The 22,595-nt window shown below is 37.0% G+C and overlaps 1 protein-coding gene across 13 annotated transcripts in view; it reads right to left on the bottom strand.

Moving 5' to 3' along the window:
- IMMT (inner membrane mitochondrial protein) overlaps positions 1–22,595 on the bottom strand; it is a 46,067-nt gene that overhangs the window by 13,519 nt on the left and 9,953 nt on the right. For 3 of the 13 annotated variants that reach the window (XM_069494989.1, XM_069494978.1, XM_069494980.1), the window contains exons 2-8: positions 19,223–19,296; positions 18,278–18,467; positions 12,224–12,335; positions 10,211–10,315; positions 9,745–9,840; positions 5,297–5,433; positions 1,104–1,207 (exon numbers count right to left, since the gene is read on the bottom strand). In XM_069494989.1, the coding sequence (XP_069351090.1) occupies positions 1,104–1,207; positions 5,297–5,433; positions 9,745–9,840; positions 10,211–10,315; positions 12,224–12,335; positions 18,278–18,467; positions 19,223–19,296 (818 nt within the window). Of the gene's footprint in view, positions 1–1,079; positions 1,208–5,296; positions 5,434–9,744; positions 9,841–10,210; positions 10,349–12,223; positions 12,336–18,277; positions 18,468–19,222; positions 19,297–22,595 lie in introns of those variants that run through there. The other 10 variants (XM_069494987.1, XM_069494976.1, XM_069494977.1 and 7 more) reach the window with 7 other exon arrangements.

Here is a 22,595-nt window from a genome sequence, read left to right as displayed (position 1 = left end):
AATAGATGGAGAAACTTTTCTCACCAACAACTGAAAACCCCTTGGTCAGAATCTAGATTTAGTAGGTGAACCAGAGCGGTAACATGGTATATGGGAAGATCCAGGCTTCAGAACAAAACAGACCTGAATTCAACTCCCAGATCAGCCTCTCATTTGCTGCAAGCTCTTGTGTAAGGATTAGAAGTAATTCATGAGAAATACCTGGGATAGTGTCTCCCATGTTGTGAGCACTCTATAAATAGCAGCTCTTGCAAGGATTAGGCTGACTCCCCTGCCAAGGAGAGGAAGGGCAGGAAAAGGCACAGGAGAAGGCCAAAGACTTCACTAAGCAAACAAATGAGCCTTGGGGACTCCACAATTCAGAATGTTTCATAGGGCAGACAGATTGTGGTCTCCCCACCACAAAACACAGAACTCAAAGAACCCTGGCACATAATCTAGTGATGTGAGCATAATGTCTTAAATCTCCTAAAAGATATGTTGGGTTTATTAGAAGACATCTCTTGCTCTATTAATAGTAAATATTTTCTTTAAAAAGTCAGCAAAAGTTTGAATGACAAATAACTATTCCACCCTGTTGATGAGACTCTTTAGTCAAATGTAGGTTTCCATCACCAGAGGTTGATCTTATACTTGGGTTTGCTTGCTTGATCCTAGTTTTAGCCAAATTCCAGAAATCAAGGTCAAAGTGGCATAAAACTAGACCTATTATTAATATGATACACTTACTACTTTGACAGTTAAGGCAAATAGATTATGACATACTTTCTAAATTCTGATAAAACTGCCCAAACCATCTCAGCAAAATCTTGAAATTATAACAGAATCACAGTAAATCTATAGAGATACATCACCTAAGCAAAACTGATTTCTATGTAAGATCCTTTATATAAGTTTCTGCCGAATTTATTTTTTGCTTAATTACATTTTATTCCCTCTTTTTATACCTTTGTGTTCCTAATGCCAATTCACATCAAACACAGGTGGAAAAGGGAGAGATGGGTTTCTCTACCTCCTCTTTACACAGACAGTACAAAGAAAACCCAGCCCCAAGAAAACCACCAGGAGGCCCTAATTACTTGTTAAAGTCCATGAGTAATTACTTGGCTTTGAGAAGGGCATCGGCAGCTTCGTCTACTGCCTTCCTGCGTTCCTTCAATGCACCCTCCACTGTGCGCCACTGAGCAGACTTCTTCTCACCTGCAATCTAAACAAAAAATTTTAATTATATAAACATAATAATTGCTATTACTGCCATAGTATAGGTCAACAAGATTAAATACAGAAACGTGTCATTAAATTCAAAGGTAAAAATTTTTTTTTGAGATACGGTCTCTTTGTTGCCTGGGCTAGAGTGCAGTGGTGTCATCACAGCTCACTATAACCTCAAACGCCTGGGCTCAGGGGGACCATCTCACATCCCAAAATTCGAGATGGGAGTACAGGTACACACTACCACACCTGGCTAATATTTCTATTTTTTGTAAGGATGAGGTCTCACTATGTTGCTCAGGCTGGTCTCAAACTCCTGGCCTCAAGTGAGACTCTCTCCTCCCAAAGTGCTGATTACAGGTGTGAGCCATTATACCTAGCTAAAGATAAAAAAATTTATATACACTATTTCTCCAGAGCAGGAACTCTTAATCTAAGGTTCATGGGTTTGGCACAAAGAAGTCCATGCACTATCTCCCATCAACTGACATTCCACAAAATAGAAAAAAAAAAAATTGTGTCTAATGTACATAAGCATTTTCTAAGGAGAGATTATTTCAATTAGATTCTCAAAAGGGCATACAAACTGAAAAGATAAAGAACAACAGGCTTTCATGAATTGCCTGTTGATTAAATCATTCTTCAATAAAGTGCCGATACTTAAAATTTTAATGGTAGGTCTGACTACTAAAATCAGAGTTTAAGGATAAGTTGAAAGCTTACACATTTGTAGTAACATTATTCCTCCAAAACTTAATTTTAAAAAATGATCCTTCCTAATTTGTTAGGTATAAATCGACTACTGTCAAAAACATCCCTTGAGGCAATTTTATGGTATGTGAATTGTATATTCTAAAAAAAAAGTTTCCCTTAAAAATGAGATAGGACCTGTTAGGCCCAACGTATTTTTTCTCTAACTATGGAACTGTCACTTCTTTGAGCAGAGCTGCCTCATATTTAAGGGACATAAATACCAAAAAAAACCCCTTTCTGACACTATAATCACTCAGCACAGCAAGACACTCACACTATGATGGGCACAAGGGAACCCAGAACACTGAGGGCTTCCATCCTCCCCTCATTCTGCATCATATACATGAGGGGCAGAATGTTACTGGGAACTGTCCAAACTACTTAAAATTAGTTTAAAATTAACTATTTTAAGTGATGTTTTTCTCTTTTTCCAAATGCATATAGTTTAAAATGAATGTGTTACGTGTACTATGAAGCAAAACCACCTTATTATATCTTTAAAGGACACTGGGCTGGAACCCTGGAGATGAATAGGATAATACTAAATTATTGAAGAATAAGATACTTTTACCTAAGAAAAATGACTAAATTGTTTCAGCAATTACGTTTCAAAAAATCCAAATAGGGCTATTGCAGCAGGGGCTGTTGCACACCCAGATGATGACTGCTGTCTCAGTATGGTGTCTCTGGGCCTAGATGCCCAATTTGTATCTTCCCTTGTTAGAATATAAGCAGTTCTGCCTCTGTACCCCTAGGCTTGGTCCTTTGGGAGGAGGGCCTAGTAAAAATAATGCCCTCCGGTTTGGGTCATGCAGAACTCTCCTCTGGCACCAATTCTGCACACTGTGCCCCCAGTGACATCTGATATGGTCTCCATTTTAAAAGTACACCAGTAATCAATGGAGAGTTTAAAGAACCAATCCCCTTAAGACAGAGTTAATCATTTTACTGCCACTGGACCACTGCGGCAGTTTAAGGAAGTTTTTCAGAATATCATTTTTGGAATTAGAAGTCCAATGTGCTATCCATTGTGCCATAGAGTTTCAGAATGCCATTTTTAAATGCTTAAAATGAAACAAAAAAATTACAAAGGAGCCCAACTACACTGAAATATAGTCATAAAATTTTTTTTAATTTTGTGAAATAGTAACCAAGACCTAGTGGTAGAACTAATAAATACCCTAATTTGGAAGTAGTGATGAACACAAAAATATTTTAAGAGATCTGCAAGTACCATAATGTGATTTGAAAATATCTGTGCTTTCTATTGGTGACAAAGTCACAGATACTGTCAACCCTACTATAGTTTGTTGCCAATACTCGTAACTGAAGGAAATGATTTTAAATTTCAATTTGAGGCTAAGGAAGATAAAGATGTTTCCATCCAAATTCAATGAACACCTGAATTCTATCCATCAACCCAACTCCAGGTTAAGAACCCCTGCTTTTAGAAGAAATGTTTGGCACTTTTCTTCTATATTTATGTTTCACTTTTTTTATGTTCTATGTAAATTGTTGCAAAATGACAAAGCAAATTAAATTTTATGACATGAGTAATAAAGTTGATGTTTCAGTGAATTCCCACTTTAGCCATCTTGCAAATAAAATATACCAAGAAAGGATACTGATTTGAGCCATATGAATATCCTGCCACGTATGATAAATTTTCCAAGACTCCAGTGTATGCTGTTAGAAGAATCTGATCTCATGTTAAAAGAACTCTTCATAATAAATTCATAAAGGTTCCCCTATGATCAAGTCAAATCCACTGTTCCCAAATACTGTTTTGAGATAGTAATTTGGTATGTATTATAAATCGCAGATGCACTTCAGCTTCTTTTACAACAAGAAACAGAAGCTAGAATCCATTTTTAACATTTCAAAACATGTTTATAGGTTTTTCTAATTATTTTGTTTATCATTAGCTAATATTAATCTTAGTTAACTGCTTCTGTAGGTTGTAAAATCTTGATTGCAATAGATAGTTACACTAATCCACATGTACCACACATTATGTGTTCATTGTGAGAAGGAAATACCCTCTCCTGAAGCCTTCCACTAAAGTAATACCATGGACATTTATTTAAAGCTTCTAATCCTTCTGAAGGATACTGGTCCATTTGGGTTTGATCTCAAGTCCCTGTTATCATGCAACTTCAACCTTCCTATACCTGTGTAAACAGCATGTTTAATATCCTGTGTGCGTTCCATTTTGCTACCTGAACTCTGATACTTAAATTTTTTTCTTAGACCTCAAATAAAATAGAATTTTCTTTTAAGTTTTCAAAGTCTGTACTTTCCAGCTATTAACATCTGAGGTCTAATGTAACTCTTTTGTGATGTAGATTTGACTGGAATAATGTAAAGTGTGTGTAAATTTTTTAAAAACTACACTGTTACGGTGGCAAAGGAACCTTACTGATCATGCATGATCCTGATGCTGGAGATTTACAGTTTCCGTATTTACTTTTATTTTACTCTTTAAATGACCAGGTAGCGTGATACATTTTTATGTACTAATTAACAATGTTATTCATTATTTTTATTTTTTAGAGATAAGGTCTCACTCTGTTGCTGAGGCTGGAGTACAGCAGCACGATTGTAGCTCACTGTAACCTCGAACTCCTGGGCTCAAGCGATCCTCCTGCCTCAGCCTCCTGAGTAGCTGGGACTGCAGGTGCACCCCACCATGCCCAGCTCATTTTTCTATTTTTTGTAGAGACAGGGTCTCACTATTGCCCATGCTGGTCTTAAACTCCTGGCTTCAAGCAATCCTACCACCTTGGCCTCCCAAAGTTCTGGGATTATAGGCATGAGCCAGAGCACCTGGCCTGAATGTAATTATAAAGGAAATCTGCTGAGTCCTAGTATTATATTTTGAAATAAATGTTATTACTTTATTCTTTGAAATGTTTGATGTAAGTTAAACAATCAGCATGAACATTTAAAATAGCCGGTGTTTAGGGGAATATGGGATCTCTCTGTATTATTTCTTATAACTACATGTCTATCTAAAAGTATTGCAAAATAAAAAGTTTATCTGAAGAAATGGTTGGCAATTTTAAAGCAAAAAAAAGCAAGCAACAAATACATTAGGCACTATCAAGATCAAAACACTAAGCGCTATTAAGATCAAAACTAATTCTTATACCATATCAGTGTTGTAAGATAAAATATATAAAATTAATTTAAAAAAACAAAGGATTTTCTCAGTTTATTTTTTAAAGATAATTAGTCTAGGCTGTCTTTGCTTAGTGAGAGAGAAAGTCCACACCATGAGGAAGAAATCAATCTATGAAACACTACATGCCTAATTATTCCCTTGGCTCACCTCAGAATTGTCCATGGCTGCTTTTAGTATGTTGGAGTGTGCGTTGACGGCCTGGACTGCAGCATTCTGAGCTGCAATAGTCTGTAGAGTGATGCTAGCAGTTTGGCTCAGAGCATCTTCTAAGCTCTTGGCTAGAGCTGAAAAAAATTAAAAGAACAGCTAAAAAACGAATCTCATAAATGACTTTAAGCTTTTCCTCTACTCCTGAGTCTTCCATTGCATTTCCCCAAAAATGTAAAAAGGAACAACAAAATACACATGGGACTCAAATTTATGGAATCAAAGTTTCACTTAAAAGTATGGTAAAATATGGATAATAACTAAACCTGAATAATGAATCTATCAGGCTTATGATACTATTTTTACTTTTATGTATATCTAAGTTCTTTCACAATAAAAAGTATTTTGTTTTTTTAAAAAAAGTTGTTTAAAGAAGGCCAATATATTTCAAATGAGAGAAATAAGGTTTAGGACACTACAGCCCCTTTTTCCTAGTAGAGGGTATAAATTCAGCAAAACCATCATTTTCATTTTAAATAATAATATCAACCCCGAAGGAAAAAGAGGTTCCCATTTTCATCCCCTCAATAAGAATAATACAGCAAAAAAAGATATAAGGAGATAAAAGACAGACAAGAGAAAGAAAAAGACACACAAGAAAATATGCAAACAAGAAAAGCAAAAGCAGCTCGAAATGGACAGTGTTTTTCCACAAAAGGAATCACAAATGTTAAAGGGGCTACCACCTATTAAGAAAATATTTGTATATGCTGCTTTAGGAATACCAGAACACAAGCAGGAATAATTTAGATAACATGCTAAAATGGAAAAATGGTTATCTGAAGAAAAAAGGCCAGTGATAATACTAATTAATAGTAATTGATGGCTGGGCATGGTGGCTCAAGCCTGTAATCCTAGCACTCTGGGAGGCCAAGGTGGGTGGATTGTTTGAGCTCAGGAATTTGAGACCAGCCTGAGCAAGAGTGAGACCCTGTCTCTACTAAAAATAGAAAGAAAATTAGCAGGACAACTAAAAAATATATAGAAAAAATTAGCCGGGCATGGTGGAACATGCCTGTAGTCCCAGCTACTCGGGAGGCTGAGGCAGAAGGATTGCTTGAGCCTGGGAGTTTGAGGCTGCTGTGAGCTAGGCTGATGCCACGGCACTCTAGCCTGGGCAACAGAGTGAGACTCTGTCTAGAAAAAAAAATAATAAATAATAATAATAATTGATAACAGAGATGACAAAGAAATGGAAAATATATTTGGTAGAGGAGACAAAAACATAAGGAGACTTTGAACAAAAGAAGCATAAACTGACAATGAACAAACAGAACCTGATGAACCGCATGTGGTACCTCTGAACAAAGATAAAGGAGAAAGCTCATGAAAAAATACCAAAAAATTATTGTGATACTGAAGGTAAACTGAAGAGCAGGGGATATAAAGAGACAAAGATGCAAGGGAGAGAAAATGCGGTATTTGGCACCCATGACACGCTTGAGTTAATGGCGGACATCTGTGTGCAGATAGCAGTGAACCACTTTACAGAGGCCACAGAAAGCAGGCTGCAGGGAGGCTACCTGCTGCTTCAAGCTCTCTTCTATACACTGTGCTCTCATCTATACACTGTGCTCTGATCTCTGATAAAAATTACACACATGCATGCACACATTTTTAAAGTAAAGTTTGGGAGAAAGCTACAAGGTAACAGAAAAAATCCTGAAAATTTTCACTTTGCCCAAAATAGCAGAGGAACGGGACAAAGAAAAACAGATCACCAGACACCTCCATTTTAAATGTATAACTTAACTCAAGGTGCCCATATGATAAAGTGAAAAAAGTGAAAAGTGAAGAAAAAATATAAATAACAGAAAAAGTAATCTTGTAGTAGTAGAGAATTCAGGAAAAATTAAGAAATGGGAAAAAAGTACAGAAATATTAAACCTATTTAGAAGTCATTTACTCAACATTCTCAACTATTTGTAACATGGCAAAAAACTCAGAAGAATGCAAATGAACAAAAGCAAAAATCCAAATCTAAATAGCCAAAGTAATACCCAACATCTATGTTCATTCTGTCCCTTCTATTCTTTTATACAATCCTAACAAACTCGGCTCCTCAAATTAGGGCAGAACCAACATATTATTAGAAGGGAAGCAGAAACAAACAGAAATAAGTGATGGGGAGACCAAAAAAGTATAAACAACTGCCATGAGAATTTAAAACAACTATCTGTCCAGCAAAAGCTACACACCCTACTACCTCAGAGACATCGATATACTGCAGCCAAGTACAATAAATATTGTCCCAGGTGCTTTAAGATAGGAAAGTACATTTTTTGGTAACTATTATCTTTTTTAAACCATCAAAAAACTTAACATAAAGTTGAAACTTAGCTCACCAATGTCAGATAAGAGCGCGACTAGAGAGTCCAGAGGCTAGATGATAAGGCAGAGTGTGAGCCATTCTAGCTCCAACAAATAAATTTACAAGTTTAACAATTAAAAACCTCCCAAGCAAGCTGCTAAAACAGAAATAATCAATTTCTGTCTCCCAAAGTATGATGAATCTTCAGCACTAACCATAATAAAACAAATGGAGAAAGTACATGTATTATTTGGAATTTTCACCAACTATATATTAGGTCATTAAATATGAAATGTCTGTTTTCAAATCAAAAGTGTAGTTTATTATATCTCAAACAAGAAGTACAATTAGCTGAGCGCGGTGGCTCACACCTATAATCCTAGCACTTTGTGAGGGTGAGAGGGGAGGACTGCTTAAGCTCAGGAGTTTGAGACCAGCCAGAGCAACATAGTGAGACCCTGTTTCTACCAAAAATAGAAAAATCAGCTGGGTGTTGTGGTGCACACCTATAGTCCCAAGCTACTTGGGAGGCTGAGGCAGGAGGATTGCTGCAGGCCAGGAGGAGTCTGAGGTTACAATGAGCTATGACAACACCACTATACTCTACCCTGGCCGACCATGGGAGACTCTGTCTCAAAAAAAAAAAAAAAAAAGTTGTGGGCAAAGAAGCAGTACAATTTATCAAAGTATGCGCTAAACTATCTACACAGTTTTGCCATCTTAACAGTAGCTTGTCTACGCCAGCAGGAAAAAAGCCCGGATAGCAAGTGGCGATGAAATCTCAAATGGCGTTTTCCACAGCTTGTTGAGAACTGAATACTTTTCCTTGCAAGAAGTGCTCTAAAGCCTGGAAGAAGTGATAGTTGCTGCAAGGTCTGGTGAATATGGTAGATGACAGTGTTTCCAAGTCCAGCTTCTGTAGCTTGAGCGACGTTGTCTGTGCGACATGTGGTCAAGCCCTATCTTGCAAGAGGATTGGCCTATCTCTACTGACCAATCTTGGATGCTTAATTGCAAGCACCTTCATCATTTCATCCAGTTGGTTGCAGTAGACATCTGCTGTAATCGATTCACCAGGTTTCAGGAGGCTGTCATGGATAATACCAGCGCTGGACCACCAAACAGACACCAGTAGCTTTTTTTGATGAATACTCGGTTTTGGACTGTGTTTTGGCACTTCATCTTTATCCAACCATTGTGCCAAACACTTGCGATTGTCAAAAAAAATCCATTTTTCATCACATATAACAATACAATGTAGAAATGGTTCACTTTATGTCATGACAGCAAAGAAAGGCAAGCTTCGAGATAATTTCCCTTCTGACGCTCGTTTAATTCATGTGGAACCCATCTGTCCAGCTTCTTTACCTTGCCAATTTGTTTCAAATGGTCCAATATTGTTGGAATAGTAACATCAAACCTTGCTGCTAATTCATGCATAGGTTGAGATGGATTAACTTCCACTACAGCTCTCAGCTCATCATTATCCACCTTAATTTCATGTCACACACATAGCTCGTTTTCAAGATTAAAACCACCAGATTGGAACTTCTCAAGTCATCAACATACTGTGTGTTCATTAGCCACATCCTGTTCAAACACCTCGTTGATATTTGAAGCTGTCTGCACTGCACTGGTTCCACAACAGAACTCATATTTGAAAATAACAAGAATTTTTGACTTATCTGTGGTTTCACAAAAATTGGTCTAAAAAAATATGAAAGATAATCACAAGCCAAAATATGCATTTCAAAGACAGAGGATGTACCTTCACAATAAAATAAAACAAGACGTGTCAAAGTGAAACGTCAGAGCTATCAACTGTCAAACTTAGTACTTAAGGAGATTGGACATTTCATACTTAATAAACTAATACTAAAGAGAGCTCTTGCCCCTATGTAAAAGAAGTTTAGGTGAAAAGAACATAATAAAATGAAGGTGGTGAATAGAGCAATGCCACTAAAATAACAAAAGAAACTACATCTAGCTGATAGATGACAAACTTGTGCTGACGGTTTAAGAAGAGAGCAACTGAGAGATCACCCAAAGTCCTTAAGAAGCTGTTTGATTTACATACACTCAAGTTTAACTTGTTCTTGTTTTTCCTGTTGTGCAAGGCGAGCTGCAACTTCTTCGGGTGGTCGCTCCCTTACAGAAGATGAGGATGCTTCCTCTTGCAGCAAAAGTAAATAAGAGGAAATCAAATTTCAGCACAGAATTTTAACAGCTAACAGGGACATAAAAACATCATCATTTGTACTTGCCAGTTACATCAATGCAGGGAATTCTTCTGGTAAGGATTCTAAAACCACATCACCACTCTTAATGATTCCAAAATGAAGAAATAGGCATCAGGAATCAGCTCTTAACTTCCTTGTTTTCAAACATGTATTCAAACTTTTAAATTTTAAAAATTTCCTAAGCAAGCCTAAAGACTTAAACCCAGTATAAATGTACACTTAAATAGTGTCTAGGTGTTGCCTAGGCCTTAAATAGTTTTGATGAGCACATCATGCACAAAAAACCAAATATAAGTAAACTACCTGAAAGTGCAGGCGTAGGTTTTCCTTCACCAGTTTCACGGTAATCAGTTTTTATAGCTTCTCCATGCTCAATAGCAGGGGCTGGGACTGACGGTGTATCATCTGCTGCAGAAATAATTTGAGCTGCCTCTGTTGGCGCTATAAACATATGTTACTCATGGTATTTATACTTTCCTGGGTTAACAGAGAAACACACAGGAATCTACTACTACTACAACCCACTTCACATCTGACTCCTTAAAGGCACAAAAAACATGTACTGCCACATGTTTGAATAACACTCAAACAAGGGCACAGTCCACCGCATGTACAAACACACAAAATGGACAGTGGCTGGGAAAGAACAAGAGAAAGAAGTCTTGTCTGCATCAATCTGCATTTTAACCATCATTAAGCTCAGGCAAGACTTCTAGTAACAGTATTAAATCTTAACATAAAAGAAGTGGACCTTAGATTTACATAACACAGAAAAACAGTAACAAAGGAAAAAGAGCATATAATAAAGATAGACAAAAGAAAGCAATTAACCGAAGAATATTTTTTAATTGCTTTGAAGAGAGGTAGAGATGAAAGGAATGGTGTGAGCAGGAAGAAGATTACAGTTTTAAACACAAAGAAGAAAGTTCACAGTGAAGACCATAAGTTAGTGAAGAAGAACAGAATTTAATTTAAAAAAATTATATATTTTTAAAGAAAGGAAGGTTAAAAAACTAACAGCTTATAAATTATAAATAAAAGTGTTAATAGAAGAGAAAAATAAATAATTCTAGAGATGCAACAGGGGGGAAAAAAGCAACAAAATAGATACAAAAAACTTTAAATGAACTGAAGGTCCCACATAAGAGACATTGCTGGATTATCACAAAACCCATTAACTGGTCTCCCTGCTTCTGCCCTTGGTCCATTACCTATTCACAACAGCCAGATGACCTTATTAAAATAAAAGTCAGATATCACTCCCTTGGCTCAGCATCCTCTTCCTGTCCCACTCAGAATATACAACAAAATCCTTACAATGGCTTCCAAGGACTGCTATGATAGGCTTTCTGCTTCCCCTCTGACTGCATTTGCTCCTGTTCTCCCCTCACTCAATTCACTCCAGCCTCATGTGACCCTTACTTAAATATGCTGAGCCTTTGCACTAGCTAATCCCACTGCCTGGGATGCTTTTCCCCACCAGTCTGTCACATGACTTACTCTCTTCTCTCTTTCTGGTCTTTGCTCAGATGATCCCTTCCAGGTGAGGTTTTCTTTACCCACTCCTTTTAAAACTGCAATATTCCTTCCCACACTGTCTGATATCCCATATATTTTACTGTTTATTTTTATGATCTCCCTCGCCTCATCACACCAAGGAGTATTAGCCGAGATTTTTTTTTTAAACTATGTTGTTCACTGCCATATCCCTAGTGCCTACAAGAATGCCTAGCACATAATGGACACTCAGTGAGTATCTGCCGAATGAAAGTCAGGAGACTTAATCAAGGACAGAAGTAACAAAAGAGAAACATAAGAAGTTCAAATATATACTGAACAGGTTAGAGTTAGGCAAGTGTTGTAAATTAAGGTGGGATGACTGGTAAATTCTGAAGGCAAAAAGTATCTACAGTGACCAGAGCAAGACTCTTTCAATACTAAGACTGAAGAAAGAATCAGTGAAGTGGTAGAAAAAAGAAAAAAGAGAATCAATTTAAGATCCAAAGAGGGGAAAAGGCTAGAAGTCAGAGAAAAATAAAGTGTAGAAGGGAAAAATAAAGTCTGTAGAAGGCAACGCACTTCTTGCTGCTACATTCACTCAACAGCTGTTCACAATAAAGCCCAGTTCCCTGTCCCATTTAACCCCTCAAATGAAAGCCAAAATGACAGGTAAGAATGCTCCTTCCCCCAGGATAAGAGCTGGAGGCCATTAAGAGTCTTTAATGGGGAAGAGCCTTCCTCTTGAATGTGGGTACAAATACGTTAGAAAAATTCATTTACCTATAATTTTAAAAGGATGATTCTAAATATAAGTACCTGTTGTCGAAGCTGGAGTATCTCCCTTCTGTTTTTGGAGTTGTGAGGCAGGCTGTTTAGATTCTTTCATTACCTCTGATACACTAGAGATTTTTAGTGGAGCAGACTGAATCTTGGAAATAAAAAACATTTACATTTCAGATATAATACTATTTTTTTAAAAAGTAACATACAGTAATCTGCAATATTTTAAAAGTCAAGTCTTTCAGGCTTTTAACTTAAAACTATCAACACTTTACATATGTATTTTATTAACCAAAGTAAGAGAACCCATCATTACTAGAAAAATGCAGTCCAAAAATTTCATTCCAAATGACTAGCCCATATTTTAGTAGTAATAAAGGCTTCTCTTAGGGTGACTAATAAAGTCCATGATGGATGACCTTCCCATTAAACACCATTCCTTTTATATACACAATACTAAGAAGGCTTTATCATTTCCTTTCTAAATAAAATTATGGTGTCTTCTGTATACACTCAGAAGCAAATGATTTTTAGAGGCTCTGTGTAAAAATATAGTTTTCTGTTTCTTTGATTTCCAGGATTCACGCAATTACACACTAAGATACATGACCAATTTATAAGTAATGCCCACTTTCCTCTTTCCCAATTATTGCCTGCCTTAAGTTTAAGGCCCTATTCACTTAAGAGAACTGCCAGACGATATGCCAGAGAAAACTACTGAGTAATAGAAATATTTTTATTTCCACTTAATGTCCCACTTTCTGCCAGAGTTTGGCAGTGGGACTCAGATATCCCTAAGACGGCTACTTAAACATAACAGAAATGGTTCTGAACTTTGTCACTACCAGAAACTAGAAATCTATCCACTTTCTTTGTATTCAAATGTTATTATTTTTAAGTTATGAAAAACATGCTAGCCTGGTGCAGTGGCAAACACCTGTAGTCCCAGCACTGTGGGAGGCTCAGGTGGGAGGATTGCCTGAGCCCAAGAGTTCAAGACCAGCCTGGGCAGCATAGCAAGACCCTGTTTCTACAAAAAAAATTTTTAAATTAGCCAAGCATGGTGGCGGGCGCCTAGCTACTCAGAAGGCTGAGATAGGAGGATCACTTGAGCCCAGGAGTTCAAGGTTGCATCAAGGTGTGATCACAACACTGCACTCTAGCCCGGGCAACAGAGCAAGACCCTATCTCAATTAATCAACCAATCAATCAATAAGAAAAACAAGTAACAAGCAAAATAATACCAAGACATATCAGTGGTTTTGTCTCTTCACTGCTCGTTTCCCATCCAGCTCTCTCAGGTAGCCACTGCTAACAGCCTGAAATCTATCCTTCTATTCCTAAGCATATGCCCAACTATATAAACATATATAGTTTTTCACTTCCTTAAACAAACTAAAATAGTGTTATGTTATACAAATTACCATGTAAATTCCCTATTTTTTTTTTCATTTAACAATACATCATGGACATTCTATTTCAGGTCAAGAAATTCTTTTCAGTTGTATGATATCTTCATGGAAGGATATCCCATAATTTGGTCAATTCCTCTATTTACAGACATTCAAGGTTTTTACAAACCACAAAGCAATGAACATCTCTGTCCATATAACGGAAATGCACCACAGTGTAATATCTGTGGGATAGTTTCCCAGAAGAGGAATTGCTGGGTCAAAGAGGTTGTATATTTTTAACAGATGTTAACAGATCCCGTTCACATAAGGTTCTAGCAACTGACATTCTCACAATAAATGTGTGTGTGTGTGTGTGTGTGAGATCTGTTTCCAAATTTGGTTGTTCTGTTCCTCTAATTTCTTTTCCTGTGTCAAAACCTTATTTTATTCAAGTAGCATTATAACAAAGTCAATATCTGGAAAAGCAAGTGTCCTCTAAGCCCTCTCCACCCCTTCTGCAAAATGTTCTTGACTAGTCTTACACATCATTAATTCTTCCATACGAACTTTAAAATCATACTGTTGGGTTCCTCACCCTCTAGAAAAATCCATTAGAATTCTTACAGATTTGTGTGTGTGTACACATATACCATGAAAACATCATTTCTCTCAAATATGTACATGTTTAAGAGAAATCTGAGACAAAAACATATATTTGAGAGAAATGACACTTTTATGATATTAAGTTCCATCCAGGAACATAATATTTATATCCATTTAGGCAGGTTCTTATTCCATGTCCATCAAAAAGATTTAATGCATATTGAGAAAATATTTACTATCTATGTATAAATAATCATGTTGGAACTAAAGAGGTTACCATAAAATGCCTAGCTTTTGAAAGCAACGAGATGGTAACATTGCACAACAGTAGAAAATGCTGAATAAATGGTAAAAAATAAAAACACCAACTACTACTGTAATTCAGAGGTGAGAAAATTCACTTAAGTCTGCGCAGGGAAGGATGTAAGCCTTGAAGAGAACATTAGAGGGCAAAGGAAAGGAAGTCACTCTGGGTAGAAGACCACCATGAAAAAAGTTGTGCAAATAGAAGGGATCTTTGTTGAGTTCTTTGCTTTGATCAAGGTCCTTAGAACAGTGCCTAGAACATAATAATCACTTGAATAACATATGTTGAATAAATGAATGAATGGAAATCACAAGACATATTTGTAAGGTCAACTGGCATAGGCCTAAGGATTTATATGCAGGAGATAAGGCTAGAAAGCCAAATAAGTGCCAGACTGCCAAGGGTACAGAATGTCAACCTAAAACTAGCTAAGACTAAAAACTACAGAAATAAAGAAACCCAATGGCTAGCTCCTAGGCTGACATTTAGCCACTTCTGGCTTCATTTTCCTTATTCAGAATGTGAGACAATCCTTAAGTTCTCCTGAGTTTTTATATTCTGTGGTCTTGTCCTTTAAACAATAGGAAATGTTTGAAAGTTCCTAATAAGTGGTTTCATGAAAATATGAAAACCTAATTGCCCTCATTTTTATTTGTTCTAAATTTTTTTTATTTCAGCATATTATGGGGGTACAAATGTTTAGGTCACATATATTCCCTTTGCCCCACCCAAGTCAGAGCTTCAAGCGTGTCCATCCCCTAGACTGTGCACACTGCACCCATTAGGTGTGTATATACCCAACCCCTCCTTCCCCCTCCCATCTGTCCAACACCCGATGAATGTTATTACCATATGTGCACTTAAGTGTTGATCAGTTAGTACCAATTTGATGGTGAGTACATGTGGTGCTTGTTTTTTAATTCTTGTGATACTTCACTTAGTAGAATGGGCTCCAGCTCTATCTAGGATAATACAAGAGGTGCTAGATCACCATTGTTTTCTATGGCTGAGTAGAACTCCACGGTATACATATATCACATTTTATTAATCCACTCATGTATTGATGTGCACTTGGGTTGTTTCCACATATTTGCAATTGTGTTGCTATAAATATTCGAGCAATTGCACTTATTTTAGAAGATTTTCTGGTATTGATATGAGGATGACCTAGATATTGTTAGAGGGAGCGATCTAGGGGGCAGAGACTGGGAAGAAGATGGGAAAGACTGTGTGTTGGGCGAGGAACAGGCCTAGTTTTCAGAAGATAATTTGGATATGAAGTGATAAAGGTCAGAAAAGGGGTAAGGATAGTGATAATGTAAGAAAATTGGCCGGGCGCGGTGGCTCACGCCTGTAATCCTAGCACTCTGGGAGGCCGAGGTGGGTGGATCGTTTGAGCTCAGGAGTTCGAGACCAGCCTGAGCAAGAATGAGACCCCATCTCTACTAAAAATAGAAAAAAATTATATATGGACAGCTAAAAATATATATAGAAAAAATTAGCCGGGCATGGTGGTGCATGCCTGTAGTCCCAGCTACTCGGGAGGCTGAGACAGGAGGATCCCTTGAGCTCAGGAGTTTGAAGTTGCTGTGAGCTAGGCTGACGCCACGGCACTCACTCTAGCCCGGGCAATAGAGAGAGACTCTGTCTCAAAAAAAAAAAAAAAAGAAAAGAAAATTAAGATAGGATAGCTAACAAAATATGGACAACTATAAAGAAGAATCTAAGAATTCTAACCTAGCTACCTTACAGCTTGGTATAATCTTTAATACAAAAAAAGCAAATCAGGAAGAGTGTAATTTGGAGGTGGTACAGTATGAACATGCTGAGTCAATAAGCAGAAATGTCCTGCAAGGTAACTAAGGTGGAATGAGAAGAGGCCAAGGCTATCTGGAGAAAGAAAGGATTCATCTACAAAGAATGACATCTGAAGTCATGTCAAAGGAGAGAACACTGTCCTGAATTTTTTAGCCTGACTCTATGCTCCTAGAACTGCTTCCAGCTATTTCTCCTGGGTCATGAAGTCTAAAATAGAACCAAGATTTTAGAATAAATCCACAGGATTCTGCTCCTTGATTACTAAAGCTGCAAAACTGTCTCCCTCAGCCAGTGTAGGAAAGCTCATATGGTAGAATAAATGATGTATAAGACTAGCCAAGAACATTCTGAAAAAGCATGGTTGGGGTGGAGTATGGGGAGGAAGTCAGAGGACACTTGCTTTTCCAAATATTAACTTTGTTATACGATTGGTCTCTAGACCATGCTAGATCCTAAAGAACAGAAATCCACCCATTTTCTGAGAAAGAAGTGATCAACCATGTCCAGCCTCATAGCATAAAGAAACGCCCAATAACAAACAGCCAAAAATCTATGCTCTTTTAAAAGATTTTGTTTACAAGAAGCCGTATTTGAAAATACTTAAGATGAGAGTTTAATCTGTGCAGGCAATTGTGTTCTAAATTTAAAAAAAAAAAATGAGAGTTTAAAAAAATTGGGGGGGAACAAAGAGTGAAAGTCTGAAGAATATGCACGAAGTTTCAGAAATACAAGATATCCCTATTAAGCAATCAGCATGTGGCTGAAAATTCTGTGATTGTTTTATGGTCTAAAAGGTGCCATTATTAAACATAACATGTGGGTTCTTGGTCATGACCATTCCACATTTATGTTCATAGTGTTCTAAGAAAGAGCTTGCCAGCTGCATCCGTGTGGGCTGATATAAGGACACCCCCCTCAGTCCACAGAGCAGCCACAGTTACCTCCACCTAAGCCGTCCCCTCCATTTATCCTTGCACAATTACTTTGTATGTGGTATGTACTAACTGAGAATACTTATGGAATTCCAAAATACTTATAGAATTCCAGAATACTTATGGAACTCCAAAAAGATAAAGATCCATCTCTACTCATTACTATTAGTTCAATTTAAAGAGAACTAACAAACACATAGCTGGCAAGTTGCACTGAATTGTACATACAAAATATAGTTGGCTCTCCATATCCACGGGTTCCACATCTGTGGATTCAACCAACTGCAGGTCAAAAATATTTTTTTTTAAAAATTGCATCTGGGCCGGGCGCGGTGGCTCACGCCTGGAATCCTAGCACTTTGGGAGGCCGAGGTGGGCGGATCGTTTGAGCTCAGGAGTTCGAGACCAGCCTGAGCAAGAGTGAGACCCCATCTCTACTAAAAATACAAAGAAATTATATGGAAAGCTAAAAATATAGAAAAATATAGAAAATAAAATATAGAAATAAAAATAAAATATAGAAAAAATTAGCCGGGCATGGTGGTGCATGCCTGTAGTCCCAGCTCCTCGGGAGGCTGAGACAGGAGGATCGCTTGAGCTCAGGAGTTTGAGGTTGCTGTGAGCTAGGCTGATGCCACGGCACTCACTCTAGCCTGGGCAACAGAGTGAGACTCTGTCTCAAAAAAAAAAAATAAAATAAAATAAAATTGCATCTGTACTGAACATGTACATATTTTTCTTGTCATTATTCTCTAAGCAATACAGTATAACTATTTACATAGCATTTACATTGTATTAGGTATTATAAGTAATCTAGAGATGATTTCAAGTACATGGGAAGATGTGCATAGGTTATATGCAAATACCACACCATTTTATATCTGGGATTTGAGCATCCATGGGATTTTGGTACTTGCAGGAGGTCTTGGAACCAATCCCTCATGGATACCAAAAGACAACTGTATTTTTGAGATGAAAACACTCTGCTTTTAAAATACTCCATTGGATAAATTGCAATATCGTTTAAAACTCTTACCGGCTTCTTTGGCAATGGAACATTATAAGGTGCAGAACCAAGAACCACCTCAAAGAGTTTGTCTGAGTAAGGTATGGTTTTCTCTACACTTTCCCGGAAATGGGAATCCCATTTGGCATATAGGATAGTGCCACCAATACCTCCACCAACAAACAAAAGGCCAGCTCCAGCAATTTTGCCAGTAGTCAATCTGAGAGAAAGAAAACAAGAAACACATTTATATTTCTTGACTCTCCAATACTTACTTTTCTATACCAATGCAAGAGTCTCAAAGACCTCTAACCTCTACTTCTCTACCACTAACTAAGATCACGGCAGCCAAGTTTACCAGAACAGTAGCATATCACTTTTTCATGATTTATTTCTAACATGTCTATAATAAAAAATATTTAATTATGAAAAACTAAACATTTTTAAAAACAAAATATCTAGGATAGAAAGAATGGAGCAATCTACCCTTTAACACTTAAATCTCAAGATGCTAACAATCATGAGATTTCTTTTGAACCACACACACACAAAAACCAACTATCACTAACTTTCAAGGCTCCCCTTCCTTGATTAAACATTTCTGTAAATATAATAAAACAAACTCTTTATAAAAGATAATAAGATATCAAATAGAATAAACAAATACTTAAGTTACAACATGCTGAGCTCTGGAAATAAATCTATTTCCACAGAATGGAAGATAGCACATGGTGGGGAAGGTCTGCCTTGTATGCCATCCAATTACCAAAAAACCAAAAGATGCATCATTAACAAATGTTACCTACAAACAAACAATACTTCAGAAGGTAGCCCAACAATAATACAGCAAAGCTTCAGGGTACATACACTAAAAAGAGGTGTTAGCAGCTATTCCCTTATTTAAGGAAAACACACACACACCCTCCTAAGCAGCATACAGTGAAAGATGTGGTTATATGGAGACATCCTACATACCCAGAACTGCCTGAAGTAGAGTATCTACGGCATGGTCGCAACGGACGGAGGACAAACTTCCCACAGAGACAATTCTAAAAAAGAAGAAAACATCACAACCAATATAGTTAAAGGAATCTGGGAAGCTGTTAGGGCTGGTAATACAGAATAATACTTTTTTTTTAACAAATGTCTTCATTAAACAAAAAATTATTTCATTTTCAGAAATCAATTTATCATGAAACAGTTATAATTTGTTTAAAACAGTGATACTTCCTGCACCCCAAGGCTCATATAAAATTACTTTTAATATTTAAAAAAATTATCAGACTATAACTAATTAGCATGTTTAAGTGTTATGTTTGCTAATTATTTCTTGAATACAATTAGAATTTGCCATATGCTTTTTTAATTGGCCAAAATCCCTCAAATAATATAAAATATCTTATTTTTACTTTGTAAATTTAATTTAGACATCTGAAAAATCACCCACAAGGCTGAGTGCCATGGCTCATGCCTATAATCCTAGCACTTTGGGAGGCCGAGGTAGGAGGATTGCCTGAGGCCAGGAGTTCAAGACCACCCTGGGCAATAGCGACTTCGACTCTAAAAAAAAAAGAAAAATTAGCTAGGCATGGTGGCATACGTCTGTAGTCCCAGCTACTCATGGGGCTGAGGCAGGAGGATTGCCTGAGCACATGAGTTTGAAGTTGCAGTGAGCTACGATGATGCCACTACACTCTAGCCCAGGCAACAGAGCAAGGCCCTGTCTTAAAAAAAAGAAACCTCTTCCCCTAAGCGGCCTGAGGTGATCTGTGAAAATGGTTCTCTATTCACTTGACCCAGAAAACCCCACGAAACCATGCAAGTCAAGAGGTTCAAATCTTTATATTCACTTTAAGAACACTGGTAAAACTGCCCAGGCCATCAAGGGATGCATATAACAAAAAGCCACCCCGTATTTGAAAGATGTCACTTTAAAAAAACGTGTACCGTTCCAAAATTACAATGGTAATTTCTTCAGGCCAAACAGTGGGGCTGGACACAGGGTTGGTGGCCCAAAAAGAATGAATTTTTGCAGCACATGCTTAAAAATGCAGAAAGTAAGGCTGAACTTAAGGGTTTAGATGTAGATTTTCTGGTCATTGAGCACATCCAGGTGAACAAAGCACCCAAGATGTGAACTTGGAGCTCATGGTCGGATGAACCCATACATGAGCTCCCCCTGCCACATTGAGATGATCCTCACTGAAAAGAAACAAATTGTTTCAAAACCAGAAGAGGAGGTTGCTCAGAAGAAAGATGAGGGAGGGAGGGAAGGAGGGAAGGAAGGAAGGACGGACGGACGGACGGACATCACCCAGACTCTAGCTAAAAACATGGTATTATAGGATACACACTAAAGGGAAAGTTCGAATCTCAGCTTAATTTATCCAGAAAACCAAGTTGCCCATCTCTAAACTAACTATGTAGCCAACAAACTAGAGGCAGTCATCTAAAAGTTCATTCTTGGTTTATACTGTCAGACTAAAAGCCAACAGTTTTGAGAAAACTATTTTAACTAATATAAATGCTCGAGTATACCTATCTTCACATAACTAGTCTATCCTTAAACAAAAGCAAATGATCAGGGATATTCAGACTAAAAGCCAACAGTTTTGAGAAAACTATTTTAACTAATATAAATGCTCGAGTATACCTATCTTCACATAACTAGTCTATCCTTAAACAAAGCAAATGATCAGGGCTATGCTTTGCAATTGGTTGTAATCAAAGTAAAACACACAAACCTAAATATTTTTTAATAATATGTGGATCCCTTAAATTAAGCAAATCAATCTAAATACCAGTTGGGGAAGGTTTTAATGAACTTAAAACCATTCATACCTATCAATTTAAAATTTCAAACTTATCCATAAATAAAATTATTTTTTATACCAAGTAGAAATCAAACTGCAACAAGTCAAGGGCAAATCAATGCTTTCTCTAGGTTCTTTAATGAAATTGTATCTAAGGAATATCAGAGTAACATAAACTTCCTTTTTAAAATATCTTTAGTTTTAAGAAAATCTATCACATGATCACAGGACATAAGAAATTACTCTAGAATTACAGTTGCAATTTACATTCCATTTGCCAAAGCCTAGAGATAAACATTTAACTAATGTTTTAAAGCATTTTGAAAAACAAATAAACCAGATGTTTTTTTCCTCTCAACCAGATGTTTTAAAACATGTCAAGTAGGTATAACTGGTATTAAAAAGTATTTCAGTTATTACCTAAAGTGTAGAATTCTCAACATTTTTTAACTGCTTTTAACAGAAATGGGTGTTTTCCTTCTATTCTGTAAAGCAGGTAGCATGGAATTGTAAACTATTTTTATATGTCAACAACTCCATTTTTGTGACTTAGGGAGAAAATATTAGGAGACCATTGAAGTTGTGTTTTATTTAACGTTACATTGTTTACTGGTCTATGTATAAACAGGTATTCAGGTGAACAGTTATAACACTGGTAACAGTGGATAATTAGCTAACTGGAATGTCAAGCAGCAAGCAAAATAATGGATAACTGGCTCCAGGTTAATACAGAGACAATTCAACACCAGAGTTTGAGCACACCCTAATTCAAATCAATAATTTTTAAACCTGTTTCTTTATCCATCTTCTACTTTCTTTTATCTTGGTACTCTATCCTCCCTTTGACAGAATATATTTTGACTCTAAGTTAATAGTTCCTAGCATTAAACAAATTTAAAATCTAAAGTTTTAAATCAAAATTCAAGAGTGAAATCTCCCTCAAACTTCTTTCCCCAGCTACCTACCCAGTTCTCCTCTCCACAGGCAACTGGATGCTATCGGTTTCTTGTTTATTCAGAAATAGTTGATGCATATTTACCCACATATACCTATTTTCCTGACCTTCCCCACTTTTACACAAATGATACCATAATATACACCCAGTTCTCTACTAAAATTCATTCAAGAATACATATTTTAGGCCAAGTGTGGTGGCTCACTCCTGTAATCTCAACACTTTGGGAGAGTGAGACTAGCCTGGGCAACACAGCAAGACCCTGCCTCTAAAGAAAATTTTAAAAATTAGCTGGATATGGTGGCGTGTGCCTGTAGTCCCAGCTACTCAGACGCTGAGGCGGGAGAATCGCTTGAGCCCAGGAGTTCAAGGTTGCAGCAAGCTATGATTGTGCCACTGAACTCCAGCCTGGGCAACAGAGTGAGACCTATATCTTAAAAATATATATACATATATATACATATATATATTTTAGATTATTGTATATCAACAATACACGAAAAGCTTCCCAGGAATTTTATAGCAATTAGGTGTTCCGTTATATGGCTGTTACTTAACATATGGTTAACCAGACCCCTAT

This window comes from Eulemur rufifrons, chromosome 19 (genome assembly GCF_041146395.1).
Source record: "Eulemur rufifrons isolate Redbay chromosome 19, OSU_ERuf_1, whole genome shotgun sequence".
NCBI classification, from domain to species: domain Eukaryota; kingdom Metazoa; phylum Chordata; class Mammalia; order Primates; family Lemuridae; genus Eulemur; species Eulemur rufifrons.
The sequence above is the reverse complement of the archived record's forward strand: the minus strand, read 5'-3'. Positions and strand labels throughout refer to the sequence as shown.